The sequence below is a fragment of the Meles meles genome, chromosome 20 (assembly GCF_922984935.1).
Source record: "Meles meles chromosome 20, mMelMel3.1 paternal haplotype, whole genome shotgun sequence".
Classification (NCBI taxonomy): Eukaryota; Metazoa; Chordata; class Mammalia; order Carnivora; family Mustelidae; genus Meles; species Meles meles.
The window spans coordinates 22,859,950-22,878,540 of record NC_060085.1 but is presented as its reverse complement, the minus strand read 5'-3'; the positions used below and the strand labels follow the sequence as shown (position 1 = coordinate 22,878,540).

Sequence of the window (18,591 nt, the reverse complement as noted above, 5' to 3'; positions counted from 1 at the left end):
GAGCACCTCCAGCATGCCGCGGACTGTGCTGGGTGCTAGGGACACGACGGACCAGAGCCCCTACTCTCATGTAGCATCTATTCTAGTTGGGGAAGACAGAACAGAAACTATTTAAGCATTTCAGACAGTCGTACATGTATTACAAAAGAAACAAAACACACAACATGTAACAAGAATGAGTGTGGCCAGGTAATTCTTCTCCACAGACCTAAAGCCGGTATATCACTCTGGCCCAAAGGGTCCGCGGAAGAGCATACAATAAGAAAACACCAATCATTCCTTTAACAAGCATTTACCAAGGGCCGACTGTGTGTGAGCCACAGAGATGTGAATACAAAGAAGAGACCCCTGACTCAAGAAGTTAACCGCTGAGCTGGCGGGAGGGAGAAGCCTCCATCCCAAATCCAGTAGGATCTGCCCCCCCATGTGCAGTGGGAGCTATAAGGATAAACCGGGTAGGAGAGCTCAACTGTAGGCAGGGGGTGTTCAAGCTGCCTGAGGGACTAGTGGGGTTTCTAGGTATTGTCCTTAGAAGTTTGCCCTGGGGCTTCTGCCCAGAAGGCAACTCAGTAATGAACCAGAGAAGATTAAGGGGGAAATAGCTAAAGGAATCTGGGGCTTCTTAGGAGAAGAATCCAGGTAGGATTCTTTAAAATAAAAAAGTGAAGACCAAGTGGAAGTGTTCACATATTTGTACAAACGCTCTTTCACCAAACCCTCAGCGAGGGTCCCATATGCCAGGTCTATGCCAGTCAGCGAGGTCAGAGAGAGAGAGACAAGACACAACCAAAAGTTACAGGGTCATAAAGGGTCTGATCGAAGGAAAGAGAGATTCAAAGTTCCAGAAGTCTAGAATTAGGGACTGCCTCTTGCCAGGGAAAAGGAATAAAAGGAGTGAGAAAGGAGCTCAGAGCCTAACAGCCGTCAGCCAGTGGAGACTTGATCCCAGAGATGTACAGATCAGCAAACCCAGATCAGGCCCGGGTAGCTTATGTCAAGCCACTGACAATGGCTTCCCACTGCTTAGGAAAGGTCTCAAGAGACACAGATGTACCCCTAACCTCCCAAGCATGATGGCATGGAAGACAACTGGGCTCTGCCCTAAGCCTTCCCTCAGGACCTGCACAGGAGCTGGGCCCCGGAGTTGGGCGACAATAGGAACAGCCCACGTGTGGTCCCATGCTCCTTTCCCCGGCTCGCTCATTCCTCAGAGCCTACTGGGACTCTGACCCCAATCTGCCGTCCCAGTGACAGTGAAGGAGGCAGATATTGGGACTAACAAGGCAAAAGCATTCACCTCCCCACCCCAACGGCCACCACCACCACGCAAGTCTGGACAGGGAGAAACAAAACGAGATGGTGAGGACAAAGCCCCGGCCCAGCTTGAAGGATACAGTTACCACAAATGAAGAGGATGATGAAGTAGATACAGACGATCATCCCCGACGAGGAGGGGCCGCCATAGGCCATGATGCCGTCATACATCACAGCGTTCCAGTCTTCCCCTGTCAGGATCTAAGAGGCCAAAACCATGGTCAGCCCACATGCAGCAGGACCGCAGCTCCCCACGGCCCGCCGGAGGTCCCTGGGGGCCACCCAAATCGGGTTCTAGCTCAACGAATCCTTCGGGTAGAATTTTCAAAATGCGGTTTTCAATTACACAAACTAGGAGTTAATGCTCCACGTGAAAATAAAGCAACACTACATATAAGACTTACCTAGTCTCGGATGACACCCCAGGTCTACACCCCTACCCCGAGAGCACGCTGTTGGCGCACCTCTCTCCAGAACCTCTGTGCACGTAAGCACCCAGACACCCTCCCAGAGGAAAGAGGTAGTTGATGTCTTCTCAGACTTATTAGACATAAAGCATGTCATACTTCATGAATTTTCTGCATTTGCTTTTTTTTCCCCCACTCAACAACATACTCTGGAGATCCCGTGTCAGTAAGTGCCGTCAGTCCTTTCAATGGCTGCCAATCATCCCACATGGTTCCTCTACACTGGAAATGGAGAATTAGACCCCGGAATTTGTAGAGGCAGGGAATTCCAACTATCCCATGTGAATTTACAAACTCCCCAGCAAGTAGATACTAATAACTCCCTGAGATTTCACATGGAAATTTCTCTACAGATATCTGATAACTCAGTCTATCCTGGAGGTAGATCAGGTGAACCTAAATAGCATTTTAAAAAGATACTACCTATGAATACCCAACTTTTGTAGCAACATGGACGGGACTGGAAGTGATTATGCTGAGTGAAATAAGTCAAGCAGAGAGAGTCAAGTATCATATGGTTTCACTTATTTGTGGAGCATAACAAATGACATGGAGGACATGGGGAGATGGAGAGGAGAAGGAAGTTGAGGGAAATTGGAAGGGGAGGTGAACCATGAGAGACTATGGACTCTGAGAAACAACCTGGGGGTTTTGAAGGGGTGGGGGTGGGAGGTTGGGGGAACTAGGTGGTGGGTAATACGGAGGGAACGTATTGCATGGAGCACTGGGTGTTGTGCAAAAACAATGAATACTGTTACGCTGAAAAAATAAATAAATAAATTAAAAAAAAAATAAAAAGATACTACCTAAAAAAATAATAGTAATAAATAAATATAAATAAACCAGACTCTCTTCCAGAGAGAGAAAGAAAAAAAGAGGGAGTACACGTGCTTCTTATTGTCCATCTGCACCAGACTCTTCAAGAAATAAAACTGCCAGGGCCCATAACCCAACAGAAGTATGGACAAATGATTTCAAAAGATAAAGCAAATTCCCAGGAAAGGAACTTCATGGCTCTTAGTCACATAAGAAGACATTCAGGTTCACTCCTGATAACAGAAAGAGGCATTAAAAAATAATAATAATAATAAAAAAGAAAGAGACATTAAAGCTACAAGATACCATCTTCACCTGTCAGACAACCATCCAGCAGTCTGAACACCCACTACTTTGAGGAGAATGCAGGCAAGAGTATCAGCGTCAAGAAAGGACACACACCCTTCAAAACAGCAATTCCGCTTCTGGGAAGTTTACCCCATACACCTACACTCCCACACATGACCATGGTGTGTGTTCAAGGTCACCTACTGAGCCGAGGCCGGACACAATGAAATTCTCTTCGGCTAGGGACTGGCTACGGAATTAGGGGACATCCACACCACAGAATTTGTGCAGAATTGAAAAGTAGGAGGCAAACTCATATGGACCATTAAGACAGACTCTTAAGGACACTTGAAACAGTGAGAAGCTGGAAAATGGCAGATAAAACGAGCTGTCATCTATATCATAGTACATTTACTAGGAGGGAGGCTGGTAGGTAAGTTCATGGATTTACATCCATGAGCAAATGCATCTCAAAGAATACACAGAAACTTCAATGGTGGTTGCTCCCCAAAGGAGAAATTGATGGCTAGGTGGGAAGGAGACTCATTTGTTACTTTATATCCTTTTGTAAACATCTGAATTTTGTGCCATACACACAGGTACTACCAAAAACTACCACCACCATACAGGTTTCTTTGAAAGAAAACAGAAAAAAGAATAACTAATCAGTGGCTAAAAAATAAGTGTAACCCCCTCCCCCCAAATTAAAGTGTATTTCAAAAAAGTATGGCCTATAAAAGTGACAGTAATTCTGTTCACCTCAAAATGAACAAGTGGAAATGAATCTTACAGATCATTCCCTCTAGTCTCTGAGTTTTTGTATTTTTTTTTCCCCACAAAGGACAGTGACTTTCCAAGGTCACAAAGCTGAGCACGGCTGCAGCCAGGAGGGGACCTCGATGTCTGTAATCCCTCCCACCAGGCGGCTTTCCGCCTCCTAGGCAGGGCTCCGGGGCTCACAGACCTCATGTGTGAAAAGGGACAAGGGCAGATGGGTCTTTAAAATGCATCTGCCACTCTCTGTTGAAGGAAAGGTCTGAGCTCCCAACATAGGAAGAGCGGGTTTAGAACACCTCGGCTTAATGCCAGGTGGGGCGTGGAGGCTCGTGTCCTGAGTGCGGGGCCATTTGTACACCTGCCACCATCCCTCTGTCTCAGCCTCATCACCTGCACAGGCCCCCCTGGCACAGACAGGTCAGAGCCTACCCTCCTCCTTATTACATGGCAGAAGGGAGAAGCAAGGGGGCGGAAGGCTGTCACAACTCTCTTATCACCCTGATTCCTCTGACTACACAAAGCATGACGGCTTTTAGAATCCACCTCTTTGCGTACATCCATTCGAGCCCAGGATCACAAAACTGTCCTGCAATCAAAAATTCACAAAAAAACAGAAAGAGGATCTTAGAGCCTATCTCCCCGAAACCTTGGAAACCTCACAAAATCAGACAAAATCATAAGTGTTTGGATTATTATCCTGCCGCGTATCCGGTGGTCTTACAAAAACATGAAATCACGCCACCTGGACAGCTGGAGTCAGGTGCGCAACAATCCACATCAGGGGCGCGAGAGCTGTCAGAGCATTACTGGGGCAGAGGTCCCTAATCTCGGCAAAATCATCTTGGCTTCCCGAGAGGCGAAGGGACAAGGCAGCTTCTCCCACAGCCTCCTCGCAAGGGCTCACCTGGAATACCGTCAGAAGGGCTTGCGGGAAATTGTCAAAGGTGCTCCGCTTGGTCTGCGTCTCGTCGAAATTAAACTTGCCACCAAACAGCTGCATCCCAAGCAAGGAAAAGATGATGATGAAGAGAAAAAGCAGAAGCAGTAGCGAAGCGATGGACTTCATGGAGTTTAACAAGGAGGCCACTAAGTTGCTCAGGGAAGTCCAGTGCCTACAAGTCAAGATGGGGTGGGGTGGTGAGTGCACAATGCCCATGGGACACAGCAGACTTCGTGGGGCTGGGCTGCAGCTGCTCGCCAACCCCCAGCCGGAAAACACCTGCTGAGAGACACACGCCCTCTCACCTGGTCACCTTGAAAATCCTCAAGAGGCGCACGCAGCGAAACACGGAGATCCCCAGGGGAGACATGATTTCCAGCTCCACCAAGATGGTCTCGGTGATCCCACCACACACCACGAAGCAATCAAACCGGTTAAAGAGAGAAACGAAATATGCCTGGAGACCCAAGCTGTACATTTTTACCAGCATCTCGCAGGTGAACAGAGCCAGGAGGACTTTGTTAGCGATATCTGGAAAGACAGAGGGTCTCCTCGTGGGTGTGGCTCAGACTCCCCCCACCTCCCCCCAGCCAGTCTCTGCTGGAAACGCCCCAGCGCCTTGCCCTGGTCTTCGCGACAGCCCCCATTACAGACACGGGGCACCATGTTAACGGTCTGTGTGCTGGCTTCTAGTCCCACTTCCGCTACCACCTAGCTGTGGGACTCTGGAGAAGTCCCTTGAGTTCCCTGTGCCCCAGTTTCATGACTATAAAATGGGGGGGGGGGCAGCTGACCACACCATCTCTGAGGCTTTCCAGCCCTACGAGCCTGTGATTCTGCATTTACACCAGTGTATAATATTTGCTGTTTCAGTGGTCTCAGAATGGCCAGTCTGGTCTTGCTTAGGGCACCATGACATAAGAAGCAGTTGTCCATCAAGGTGGCTTCTAACTGCGGAGAACAGCAGAGAACAGCACCCAGCAGGCTGGAGAGCTGGACAAAAATAGCGCCTCCCCATGGATCACAACAGACCAACTCAGAACGGGCTGTCTCTGGGGATGAGCTCCAGTCTGGCACCAGCGGGGAGGAGGGCTTCCAGGTAGAGGGGCAACAACCACTTGCCAAGAATACCATATGGGAAAATACAGCTGCCAGTGGGGACAGGGAGAAGGGACATGAAGTCCCTTCCAACTGCAAGATTCCCTGCCTCTAGGCTGTCATAGGGTTAAGACAAGGAGACGCTCTGGCATCAGCCGGCCCCAGCACACCACGTGGTGTACCCCAAACTCTGGGTACAGCCTGGATTTGGACTGTTCCTCGGTCTTCCAGTACCCCTGTTAATGTCCCATCACCACACACGGATCAGCTAAGATGAAACTGCAGCCGGACAGTCCCAGGAAGCCCTAATTCCAAATCAGAACAAAAAGAACACAGCCTCTGCTCGCACCTTGAATCTCCGTCAGCCAGTCAGGCTGGTTGTAGTGCTCAGAGGAAATGGTTAAGGTGTTGAGGAACACCAGGACAATAACCAGCCAGTAAAACGTGACAGACTTCACAGCAGCCCGACATCTTCTGCGATTGAAGCGGTTCCAGCGGCGCCAGCGGCGGCTGCGAGAGAAGCAAACGTGACTGTGAATGGCAGATGCGGCATCTGAATGTCCAACGGACATCATGGGGACGTTAGCGGTCTTTAACTCTGAGGACCCAGATCAGGGGGTGCAGGAAGGAAAGGTGAGAACACACGGCATAGAAATGATGTTGGTCTTTAAATACAACTTTTAATGCATAATCTGACCTGATCGTGCTATCGGTTTCCTGCCTACGGCTTTAGACGACTCCGTAATCTGCCATGCACCATCCTCAAACCAGCTAGAAACATCTAGATATTCATAGATTCGTCTGCAGATGCAAAGCGGAGCCTGCACACAGATATGCAATTTACATTCCCACCATATGGCACATGGATCTGTTCACACTGTGGGTGCAGAGAGCCGTTTGGCTTCTCATGCACATCTCTTGCGGCATCTCGATCATCATATGGAATTTATCAGGCAGCAAAGTGCTCCAACCCCAGTTTTCCTTTTAGGGAAACTTTTGGTCCTTTCTTAAATCCGGGAGGTTTCTCTGGAGCCTGGCAGACTTGTCAAAGCCGAGTAGGACATGAGTCTTCATACTGAGTCATCAGGTGCCCTTTCTAACTAGTGATGCTCAAAATATACCTTCAGGAGAAGAGCCAATATTGAATTGTGTTTTCATACAAATAAAATGAGCCGAGCCAGACAGACAAGTACCGTGTCCTCCACTGACTTTCAGTTCCGGTGTGTAATTAGGGTAAGTATTCCCCCCGCTTAGCCTGCTCCCCCCATGGGAAACGTTCCCTGCCTCGGGATGGATTGGCAAAGTGGGTCCTGGGAAAAGGCCAATCGAGGGGCAATGTCAGCCCTGTGCAGGCTGTGCTCACAGACGGGGGCGGTGGGCATGTCCTCTAGGGGCCTGAGACAGAGCAATGCCCTGGCTGCCTCCTAGCTGCAGCCCAGGCTGACCCAGCTGCGTTGCTACGCTGAAAGCACTGTAACCCAGGGACCGGGCAAAGAAAGACTTGGGCCCATTCTTCAACAAGACCTGCAACAAGAGAGGTGCGCTTTGTTCTTGCTATGTGGTTTCCGGCGGTAATGGGCTGGAAACATGATGACCAGTGTAGAAAAATCCCACCAAGATTTTTCTTGGTGAAGCCCACCCCCGAGGCTGGGTTTCCCCTGTGATGCATACTTCAGCACACACAAGCAAGGTGGTCTGAGAAAGGACTCACCTTGGGTCAATTTATGCTGTCGTGATAAGGCTCGGGTGTCTCCCCAATCCTGGAGGCCCACCACCTCAACACCAGCAGCCCTGCAGCACTCCCCATCCTACCCTTCACGGGGCTCCAGACACTGGGTCTGTGGAGGTGAAGAAGGTGCACTGTCCCGGAACCTCTTCCCTTGAAAAGCATGCAAGGGTGCGGCAAATACTTATCAATCCCTACTCAGTGCTCCTCTCAGTGTGGGCTGGCTCTGGATGAGAGGGTAAGAGTTCCCCAGGGAGCAGACCGGGGGGGGAGGGGCACTCCATCCACAGGGGACTGCATGGTCCAGGGGACTGAGGTGGGAAGAAACAGAGCTTGGTGAAAACGGACAGCAGTCCAGTATAGCCACAGAGTGGGGAGGGTGGAAGGGGTATCAAAAGATCAGGCCAGAGAGCGAGCCAGGGGCCAAATGATGAAGGAATTTATATGCCATCTGGCAAATGGGGAGTCATAGAAGGGTTTCCGATTGTTCTTTTTAAAGTCAGGTTTGTTGAGCTATAATCGACATGTGGTAACTACTAATATTTAGGTACAGGGTTTCTAACCACCACCTCAGTCAAGAGGTAGAATATTTCCATCACTCAAAGGACTTTATAAGAGTTAACCCATCCTCACCTCAGGCCCTGACAACTACTGATCTGCTTTTTGTTCCTATCATTTTGTTTTATCCAGAATGCCCTATAATAGAGCTTTCTGAGACTGGCTCCTTTCACTTAGCAAAAGTACTCTCCAGACTCATTTGCGCTGTTGTATCTATCTGCAGTTTTCTCCTTAACTGCTGAGCATCCTTCCACCATACGCATGAACTACAATTTGTCTGCCCCTTCACCATTGGATGGACACTGGAATTATTTACAGTTTTCAGCAATTGTATACAAAGCTGCTATCAACTCATATAAAAATTTCTCATGCAGACATATACCTTCATTTTATATGAATACCTCAGAACTGGGATCACTGGGTCATGCAATAAACATATGTTTAACTTTCTAAGAAACGGCCAAGTTGTTTTTAAAATGGCCATGCCATTCACCATGCAGGAATGGGTGGGAATTCTTGCTGATCTGCATCCTTGTCAGAACTTGGTATTGTCATATTTTAAAATTTGATCCACAGGTGTAAAAAATGATCTAAAAGGTATGCAGTGGTGTCTCACTGTGATTTTGATTTACATTTTTTCTAGTGACCAATGGTCACTCCACGTGCTTCTTTGCCATCCCTCTCTCTTTTTGGTGACATGCCTGTTGAAATCTATTGACAATTTTTTTATTGTTTTCTTATTACTCACATTGTATTTACATAGTCTTCTTTTTATATAGTGGATACTAGTCCTTTTTATCAAATGTTTTGCAAATACTTTTTTCTTCTGGTCTGAAGTATCGACTCATATGGCCAGTGTTTTGGGTATTGTATCCAAGAAGAAACCTTTGCCCAGCCTGAGGTCACAAAGACATCGTAGGTTTTCTTCTAGAATATTGATAATTTCAGGTTTTACAATTACTTCCACGTCCATTTCAAGGTACTTTTTGTATGTAATGATAAAATGTCATTTTTAGTTGAAAAATAACAATTTACATGGAAAAGCACACAAATCATAGGTATAGGTTCAATGAGATTTTAGCAACTAAACACATAACCTGCATCTAGAGCAATGAACAATGAACATCACTGGCATCTCAGAACACCTCTCGAACCTCCCCCTCTATAGAGGACTTTTAAGCAGAAAAGTGACAAGAAGTATGTCTCTTTGAGAAATGACTCATTGTTGGGGGGGATATGAAAGACTGATTAGTGACAAGAAGTTTTTCATTGTTGTGTCTCATTGGTTTGTTTTGGGGCAAAATCTTTAGCATCTGCTACGCTGCTCTCCAAGGCAGAGGCTGAATATTGACTGTACAGACCGCTCTTTGATAGGAATGTCCTTGCCGACAGAGTAAAAATCAAGTCTAGAACAACTCCATGTAGAATAGAGAAGTGAGAAAGTAAAACACCAACACGCAGGCTTAGGGAAAAGAATAGAAGATACTGACCTGAGCTTGGATTTTGAGATGGCTTGGCTGCAAGAAAGACAGAAAGAAAAGGATTTCTGTTAGGAAGGCTTGAGCAGACTCTCCTGGTCACTTCAGCTGAGAGATCAGAAAAGCCATGCACAAAAGCCTGGGCTCAGCATCCCCAGCTCCCCCAGTGAGCCAGCAGGGGTGAGAGCAGAGCAGGAGAAGAGGCGCTGTCAGGGCCAGGCAGGCCAGGCTGACACCGTCCAGGGGTCCAGGGCCCAGGCAAGAGAAGACTCTTAGCCAGCGGCCCAGCGCAGCCCTGTCAGGGGCCGTGATGCCTGGGGGGGCATCTTCTCCCCTGACCTCACTTCCCCAGAATGAAGTCAGTGGGGCCTCCCCTGCTCGCATCTCAGCCACTCTAGCAGCAGCATGTGCTGCTGCTACAGCGAAAAGAGCACTGGACTAGGAGTCCCAGCTCTGCTGTTCAACAACTGCATGGGTTTGGGCAAGCAGCAGTCTCAGCGTTCTCATCTGTAAAATGAGGAAGACAAGCCCATCCCCCCGCCTACTTCACAATGTTGTAGGGAGGGCAGAGTAAGACCACAGAGGCAGATTCACTTCTTAAATGGCTGAGCTCTCCGCCCAAACACAACATTTTTATTAATCACTGCCAAGAAGATCAAACTCTCTTAAAAACACCGCCTCTACTTTACAGAGATAAGACCTAAGGGATACCAGCGGGAAGCAAATGAAACCAAACTGCATGGGCTCCCCAAAGCAGGCAGGACTCTGCACATGGCACATCGCTGGTCCCCACTGGGGACCAGGTCATCTAGACAGAAGCCAACGGGGGTAGGGGGGAAGGTGGATGTGGTGGCGCCCTCCGCTGTTAGGAGAGGGTGGTGCAGGGCACCGGAAACAAGTGCAGTGAGCAAAGGAGGGCAGCCCTTCCAGGGCCAGGGGCCAGCCACTGCGTGGGGAGGTGGGTGGAACCACCAGGGAAGGGAAACTAAAATATGCAGCACATTCTGTCAGCCACTGTGCCATACAAGCTCTTCGTCAAAGCACCGATGCCAACACCAGACCGGGAGGAGAATCAGGCCTGTTACCCCCACCGCCGACACCCAGAGGGCCCAGCCTTGGCCGTGCCTCTTCTTTTCCACCAGCACCTAGTGGACACAGTGGAATGGCCGGGTTACCTGGCACGCCCTGCTGCAGGCTCCGCCTCGGAAGGACGGGCTGCTCTGGGGGGAAGAGGCATGTGAAATGCTGGGGGTCTGGGATGGGAGGGGTGGGGGACCAAGGGGTCCAGGGTGAGCCCACCACCCCCCCTCATGTATCTGAGGCCATGGCCCCAGGGTGCCTGCCCCACAGGTGCTCCTCTAAGAAGACAGGAGGCAACAGGAGGGCAAGTGGCCTCCACACTCACCAGAGGCTCCCACAGCCGCCTTGGTTCTCGCCTCCGCCACTTACGTTCTCTGTGTTCACTGACTCCGTCTCGCTGGTGGGCATGCTGGCTGCGGGGAGAAGACAAGGCTTTAGCTGGCACGCTGGAGGTGCTGCATGACCAGGAATGGGCCTGCTGCGGATCGCCACCTCCAGGCAGGCCCCCTGGGAGCCCAGGAGGAGGGCGAGGAAGAGTGAGAGGCCAGGCACCATCACGGCAGAGGAGTCTGTTTCCATGATGTGCCAATCTGCAGAGAAAGCCCCCAGAGCACCCCTCCCCTCCCCAACAGGAGGAAGCTCTGTCCATTCTGACTCTCCCCAAGGCAAAGAAGTCTAGGGGCCAAACTGAATCCAGTCATTGTGCCTGGGACCAGCTTACTATCTTGACTTCCAGGAAGAGGATTGAGAGGCCACCAGAACTCAGAGCGACACCTTCACTGGTCCCAACTGCTTCTCTCTAGAAAATCTGTGACTAGACCAGGACTTGATGCATGAGTTCTCATTGTAAATATCCAGAAGGAGAAGAGGCACTGGATGCAGGAGAACATGAAGGTACCACGCACACAATCTTTTTAAAAATTTAAGAACTCTACTCATTATTAGCTAATTGGTCTGCTCAGTTCCCCTGAGCTTGTGAAGCCAATATGCAGAAGGGTCCTTCTGAAGCAGCCAGAACTAGAGCACAAAAGAAGTACAGTCTTTTGGGTAGAAGGTTTTCTCCCAACTGGTGACCAGCGGGCACGCCTGACCATGGTCTCAGTGTCACCAGGGTCTCTGGGCATGTCTCACCCCTCTGCAGCTGGACCCTGAGCAGAGGAGGTGAACCGACTGTGTTGGGAGGCCCAACAACCCACCGTCGGGCATGTGGCCATTATTTCTCATCCACCCGATTCAACCCCACCGGCATCCTAAGCAGGGGTTGGAGCCGGGTTACAAAGGAGAGGAAAGGCACAAAACATTGCACCTGCCGTGGAAAGCCCACAGATTTCCATGAACTACAAAATGAGCCACTTTGGGGATCCATGCAAGGAGTTCTGGAAACCTGCAGTAAGGAATAATGAATTCTGCCCTGGGGCTCAGTGAGGGGGTCACTGAAGATAGAAATGGGGGAGGGAGCCACCCAACTACATGCACTTCTTTGCCCTGATGCATCCCTTTGAACTGTAGCGACCATCTTTCTATAATCTGTGTATCAACAGGAAGGCCTTCCCCCTGTGCACTCTGCCGATACAGCTCCTCTTAGCAAGGATGGCTCCACTTCGATCTGCAAAAGCTGGTAGTGGTTCTGTGGTGCCACAGGCGGTCCTGAGGACCCCAGGCACACGGCCCAGAGGAGCTGGGTCCATGACCTCTGTGCTGTGGCTGCAGGTCTGTGGGCCTTGCTCAGGCCAGGGACACCACGAATGACAAGGATGAAGGTGGGCCTGACCCGAGAGACCCAGAGAGCAGAGAAACAGCTCTTCTGAGGGCACCAGAGAGTCCTTTCCCCTCTGTGGGCACCCAAGACGTGGCGCCTGCCCAAGTGGAGCCCACAGCTGTGTCCGGAAGCATTTAGGCAAAGGTGGCAAAGGTACAATGAGCAAAACAACAGACCCACATCACACTACTGGTATTCTCTTAGAATACCCTTTCTTCCTCAATTAAGTCAAAACAAACCCACTACAAACAACTTTGATTCACTTTTTTATGATTCCACGCAAAAAAAAAAAAAAAAAAAAAGACAAAAATAAACAATCTAAAAAACCCACACAACCCAACCACAGAAAAATCTTGAACAAAAGCTCCATAAAGATACACACACACACACACACACACACACACACACACACACACAGAGGCAAAAAGCTGCTCAGGCAATCCTTTTCTCCACGACTGACTTGAAAAGACAAAAATGTTATAAAATCCAATGAAGTTCATTGCTACGGGCTCCTCCGATAGGTCACCCTTGTCTTCAGTGACAAAGAAAATCACAGTGGGACACTCCTACAGATATGACCATGAGTCATCTCTGTGGAACAGAAGTTTTTCTTGTCACTTTCTGTCACTACTAAGGGGACAGAAGTTGAGAGCACATGACCCAGGGCAGGAGTGGGAGTCCATGGGGCAGGGCGCCCAGTTAGCATTTGACTGGGCTGGGCACAGTCAAACCTCACTGCGGACTGTAGTGTCCCACGCGGAGAGCAGCGGTTCTAACTATGCAGTCTCGAGGGCCACTTCTGCCTCTCACCGGTTCTACCACCAATCACCCTAGGACTTTATTCTTTCCAAAAGAGTAAACTTCTTCTAAACAGGCTCAGTCTTTGTGGCTTTTCAGCCTCTGCGGCCACATCCCGGGATGAGAGCAGGGCCGCTGCTGCACGTGATTCTTAAAGCTTCTTTTCTCCAACCATCTGATCAAAGCGGATAAATTACACGCTGCCTATGGCGGGGGGGGCATTTTGCATTTCTGGTTCCACGCCAGTGACTGAAATGTACTAGCTGGTCCCTGGACATGAGAACAAAGTGGGTAAAAAGATAAGAAATAAAGGCAAACTCCCAGATAGAAACCAAGAGAGGTTAATGGTGTGGCACGATGTCAGGGCTGTGCGGATGGAAAGAAGTTTCCCTGCCCCCCAGGCGGACTCCATCCTTCCGGAGCTAAGAGCGGATGCTCAGGTCGGCCAGATCCCAGTTTAACACCCCTCCCCACTCCATGGCTGAACTTCTCCAATACTCCATTTTTTCCTCTGGGGCTATTGGCAGAACTGAGTGAGACAGAACACATGGTGGGTTTTCCCCATGGTCCTGGGTCATTCTGTGTGGGTCCACAGGGTTGGGCAATTGGTGAGGCTCAGACATGAGAGCTGTCACCTCAAGAAAGTTCTCTTGGAGCCCCCTGGACGCAAAGGGACACTCTGGTGCACGGCCCAAACCCAGGGTCCCATTGCTGTGACCATGCTTACAGAGAGACCCTAGTGTGAACAGTCTTCCACACGCCTGAGTCAGCGTTGTCCTCCATTCTTGGTTTGTAACTTTTCTATCTCCAACGAGTCATTTCTGTCTGATGGTGCCTGCTGTAGAGATAGCAACTTTTCTGTCTTAATGGTTAGACGCGGAGAGCACCATGGTCCCATAAAAAACAACCGATTCCGGAATGACATCAACCAGAGCTGAGGAGGTGGCGAGGGGGAGGGGGAGGAAGAGCACAGTGACTGTGCTAGAATTGGGTGACCTCATTTGGTCCCAGAAATGGACCATGATCCAGTCTCTTCACCCGTGCAGAGGAACCGGGCTCTGATCGGGCCCTGGCAGCACTTCTCTCTGCTCCAGCCTCTCCCTCCCTTTCCCCACGGTATGGAGACCACACCATGGGCAAAAGGAGCTTATTTGTACATAAGTATTTCACCCTTCCCTTGTATTGGGCATTCATTATTTTTAAATGCTAAAAAATTGATATGAGTTTCACTTCACTTCGTCCCAATGGGACTTCATGTGTGTTTTTACTGTCAAGACAGGAGGATCACAGACTATTAGAACTGGAAGAGGCCTCTGAGATCACGCATAGCAGCTCTGTGATTTCACAGATCAGAGACCTGGCCAACTTGCCTCGGGATGCACAGCTCAGGTGTGAGAAAGCTCTCCGGCTTCCCAGCTGGCTTCCCAACTTCCCACCTGTGCCTGCAGGGTGTGCTCAGATATACTGGGATACGTTTTGGTATCAGGACATGTTGACATGTATATTGGTATGCCCTTAAAAAATCATACTTAATTTACTTACATATGCTGGTACACGTTGGGTTATGGTGGTAGATCCTCAGAATGCCACACGTTAAAAGTTCCAAAGCCAATCAAGCCTACTGTCCATCAGCCTGGTTTGCTGTCCCGATGACCTCAGTTAACCCCCAGAAACCTGGTATACAGCCAGACCGGCTCCAGGAGACCACCCCAGCAGAGAGAGAGAGAGAACGAAGGTCAAGTCGCCGTGGTGACTATTGGGACTTTACGAAAATCCACGTAAGTAGGCCCATGGGGAAATTCCTGGAACACATGCCCTTTCCCCAACTGGCTGCCACAGACTCATGGCTGCCCCGTGTGCAAGGGGAGCACCTTGTCCCCTTCGGGACGGAGTCAACAATAATTGCTGACAAGCGCTGGGTTGGTTAAGGAGGAGGCAGAGCCCAGCCCCCACCCCGGCCCTAAGTCCCACCATGTCCTCTAGAGGCAGAAATAAGCCAAGGGGCCATCTGCAGGCAGAGCAGCTGTAAATCCTTTCCCTCACACATTCCAGGGAACTCGGGAGCTCTGTTGAGCAAGTTTTCACTTTTTTAAAAATTCAAATTTTAAAACTATTTCCAGATCTGGGGTGAAATCAGGTATTAGGACCAGCCTATACCTAGAATGGGGTGCTGACTTGCGCTGCAACCTGCCTGCTGAAAACCTGAGGAAGTGCAGACCCAGGCTTCGCAAGCTTTCCCTGGTGCTGAGGTCTCCAAGAGCCGCAGGCAGACCCCGAGGCTTTGATGTGGGCGCACAGAGCAAAGGACATGACGGCTGCTGCCAGGGAGGAGGGGAGACCAGACAGCAGCCCCGCAGGCCCTGGACGGCAGAGGAAAGCTACCCTGGATTCGGTGGGGAGGTCGGCGGAGGGTGGGGGGGTTGAGGAGCCCACTTGGAGCTCTCTGGGGAGGGCATGCCATGCTGTTGCTAAGATCTGCTGCTGGGCCCGGATGCCATAATGGGCAATGCTGCACAAAATACGGTGGGAAAACACACGGTTTCTCAGGCCAGCACAACTAGCTAGCGTTTTCATGGATGGGAGTGTGCGTGCCCATCACACACACACGTGGTGAATGGGTCTGCACGTGGGTTGAAATAGGCAGCCCCCAAATTATGTTCACTATTAACAGGCACAGCATCACAGAGGCTACTCGGGTCAAAAGACACAAAGAGGAACGTCAGAGAAGCTGGACCTTTGTCAATAGTAATGTGGGGACAAGTCCTTTCCCTTTCACTCCCTGGGCTTCGTTGGCCAATCTAGAACATGAGCTGCTGGGTGATATTATCTGTAAGACCCACGTACCTCTGACCTGCTTGAACTGCTCTAAAGAGGAAACACCCACAGGCTGTCTGGTTTCACCAGTGCCAGGGGGCTTTCCCTTGCTGTCCCCCAGCTCAGCGCAGAGCACAGGGAGGGAGTAAAGCCCCCACCCAGTGCCCCTCAGGAGGGCCGCCCAGGAACCAGGAAGCCTACTCAGGAGAAGCATTCCCAAGTCTCCTCCAGGAAGAAGCACTGGGGAAGGGAGCAGCACCCCCCTTCACCCCCCCTCCCCGAGAGTGCTCACACGCCACTGGAACCCGGGGACCCATGCCAGCTGAGGCCGGAACACCCCAGCCTCCTTCTTGAGCCTGGCACACCAAACAGCCTCCTTCACAGATGTCCTGGGCTTCTGGGAGCCTCTGTCCCTGTTCTCCACAGGACAGGCACCCTTGCACGGTCAGGGATGCCTCTCCAAACCTGCCTCCAACCCTTCTCATGCCTCCCTCTCAACGGGTGGGGGTTAGGAGGCTGGACAGCTGAGCATTGACAGTCATGGCTGCCTTCCTTGGGAACAGCAGATCTGAAGTCAAGACCTCCTGGGGTTTTTTACCTCATTTTCCTGACAAGCATGTGAAGTGCCATGACACCCCCTGAAGGAATTTGCCCGTGCCTGCTAGTAGTGCCACGCTTAGCCGTCACAAGGTAACAGACTCTGGTTGCTGTGAAGAAGCCAGCCTCTTCTTGGGGAATGTGGGTCAAGGCCAGACCAAGGTTTCTGTGTCTAGAGCAAGAATGATGCCCTGACGAGAATTACTTCTGCGTGACTAATGACACGAGGAGCGCCGCACCCCCACGAGGGCCCTCCCCACCCCCCAGCCTCATCGAGGGCCTTCGTTAGGGTGTCTGGGTATTTCAGTCAATCAAAGACCTCCCCCACCCAAAACAGAAAGTTTCCTGAAAATAGGAGGTTTCTTCCTCTCCCCATATCCCTCAGAAAGCTAGCAAAATATCCTCAAAAAAATCACCCGGTGCGAGCCCCTGCTCGGGACAGCAGGCACTTATGTGACCAAGGGGAGGACTCTTTTCTTCTGGAGACATCTTCTCACGGTAACCCCCCAGAGCCTGGGCTCTCAAGTCAGTCTTTGAAAATGCTTTTGTGTTACGTCAGTGACAGTATGTCCTGCTTACCTGACGCCTGTCTTCCTGCAGAGGCCTCCAGGGGCTGCACCAAGGCCAGCTCTTCCCATAAACCTCTGCAGACACTAAGCCTGCCTGAGCCAGCCCCGGCCCCTAGCCCCTAACTGGCTGCCCCCTCCCCCCTCCCCCAACCACACAGGTTCCTTCTCTTCTCAGGCCCACAGTGGCCAGGGGGCTTATGTCTGATACTCTCTGTTCTCCTCTGCTCCAAAAGCCTTCAGTCCGACCACCTGTGGTTTGTCCCAACTCCTACAACCTACGAGCTCAGCGTTTCCATGACAACGTCCCCATCCCGTATGGGCTCTCATATGCAAAACCCCAAGTGTCCTACTTGGTAGTAGCAGAGGCTACTACCAAGAAAACAGTGCAGTGTGTCCCCTCTGCTCCCTTGGCAGCTGGCTTCGTGGCCCTACTTACAGTCAAAGAGACTCTTCCTCCAGAGTCGTCTGACCAGGGCCAACCTCGGTGGCACAACCAGGTAAACCACGTGGTGTGCCCGGGCAGGGGGCTACACCGCTGTAAGGCTACAGTGGTGGCCTGGCAAGGACAGGACCCCAGCCGTCTGCCTTAACCACCCTGCACGCGGATGGTCCTGACGCTGACCCCAGGGTTTCCAACGAGGGTCTGCGTGTAGCACTCATTTTACAGCAGAGCTCGAAAACGAACTGTGCCCCCACATGAGCCCTTTCCTCCTCCCTGCTCTCAAAGGCAAGTGCCCTCCCCGTCCCCTCCCTGCAATCTTTGCATCCTCGAAGACTATTTTTAACTTCATTCTTGAAACTGGCACTACGAGCTCTAGTATGTCCCGGGCAAACCAGGGTGAAAAACCAGCAGGCCCTATGAAAAATGTAACCTGGAAAATCAAAATCAATCAAATAACAACACTGGAATTTCTAAACAGTTTAGATGAAAAAGCATCATTGGGGAAAAGTGTTTAAGAAGTCTGTCTTCCAGTCTAAGAATATTCATGCTGAATTAAATAAATGTTCTGAGTGGGTTCAGCTGCTTCTTTAAAAGGTATAGTTCAAACAAAAAGGAAACTGCAATGCTGTCTTGGCAAAACCACACAGTTGGGGTAAAGACAAGAAAAAAACAACACACTGAAGTTCGGAGGAATCAAGCGGTTAAAACATAGGCGTCGGACAAACACACCACACCAGCACACACATGCACGTCACACCAGGCCTATGTGCAAGGAGAAGGCTTCAGAAGCCTCGGGAGAAGAGTCTCCCAACTGGAATTCACCCCCGGTCATTTACCGTGATCTTTAGCCCTGTGTTGGCGAAAGCAGCAAAACTTCCTTTTCTTCTTATCCTCTTTTAGCAGGTCGGCCACCGTGACTCCTTCAGGTGGAACACAGGCAATGTCGTTATGACTCAGTAGAGGGCAGCAGGAGCAACGCAAACAGGGCCTGAGGCCCAGAGAGGCGGCCACAGCCCTGGGCTCTGACACTCGAAACCCCAAGTGTCCTCCTCCTTGGACATCTACAGTTC

The 18,591-nt window shown here is 50.5% G+C and overlaps 1 protein-coding gene across 7 annotated transcripts in view; it reads right to left on the bottom strand.

Annotated features, from left to right (window-relative positions):
* Positions 1-18,591, bottom strand: part of CACNA1D (calcium voltage-gated channel subunit alpha1 D) — a 296,933-nt gene that overhangs the window by 76,734 nt on the left and 201,608 nt on the right. For 5 of the 7 annotated variants that reach the window (XM_045990266.1, XM_045990269.1, XM_045990271.1 and 2 more), the window contains exons 10-15: positions 10,868-10,955; positions 9,475-9,501; positions 6,050-6,210; positions 4,908-5,133; positions 4,567-4,774; positions 1,395-1,515 (exon numbers count right to left, since the gene is read on the bottom strand). In XM_045990266.1, the coding sequence (XP_045846222.1) occupies positions 1,395-1,515; positions 4,567-4,774; positions 4,908-5,133; positions 6,050-6,210; positions 9,475-9,501; positions 10,868-10,955 (831 nt within the window). Of the gene's footprint in view, positions 1-1,394; positions 1,516-4,566; positions 4,775-4,907; positions 5,134-6,049; positions 6,211-9,474; positions 9,502-10,547; positions 10,608-10,867; positions 10,956-18,591 lie in introns of all 7 variants that reach the window. The other 2 variants (XM_045990264.1, XM_045990265.1) reach the window with 1 other exon arrangement.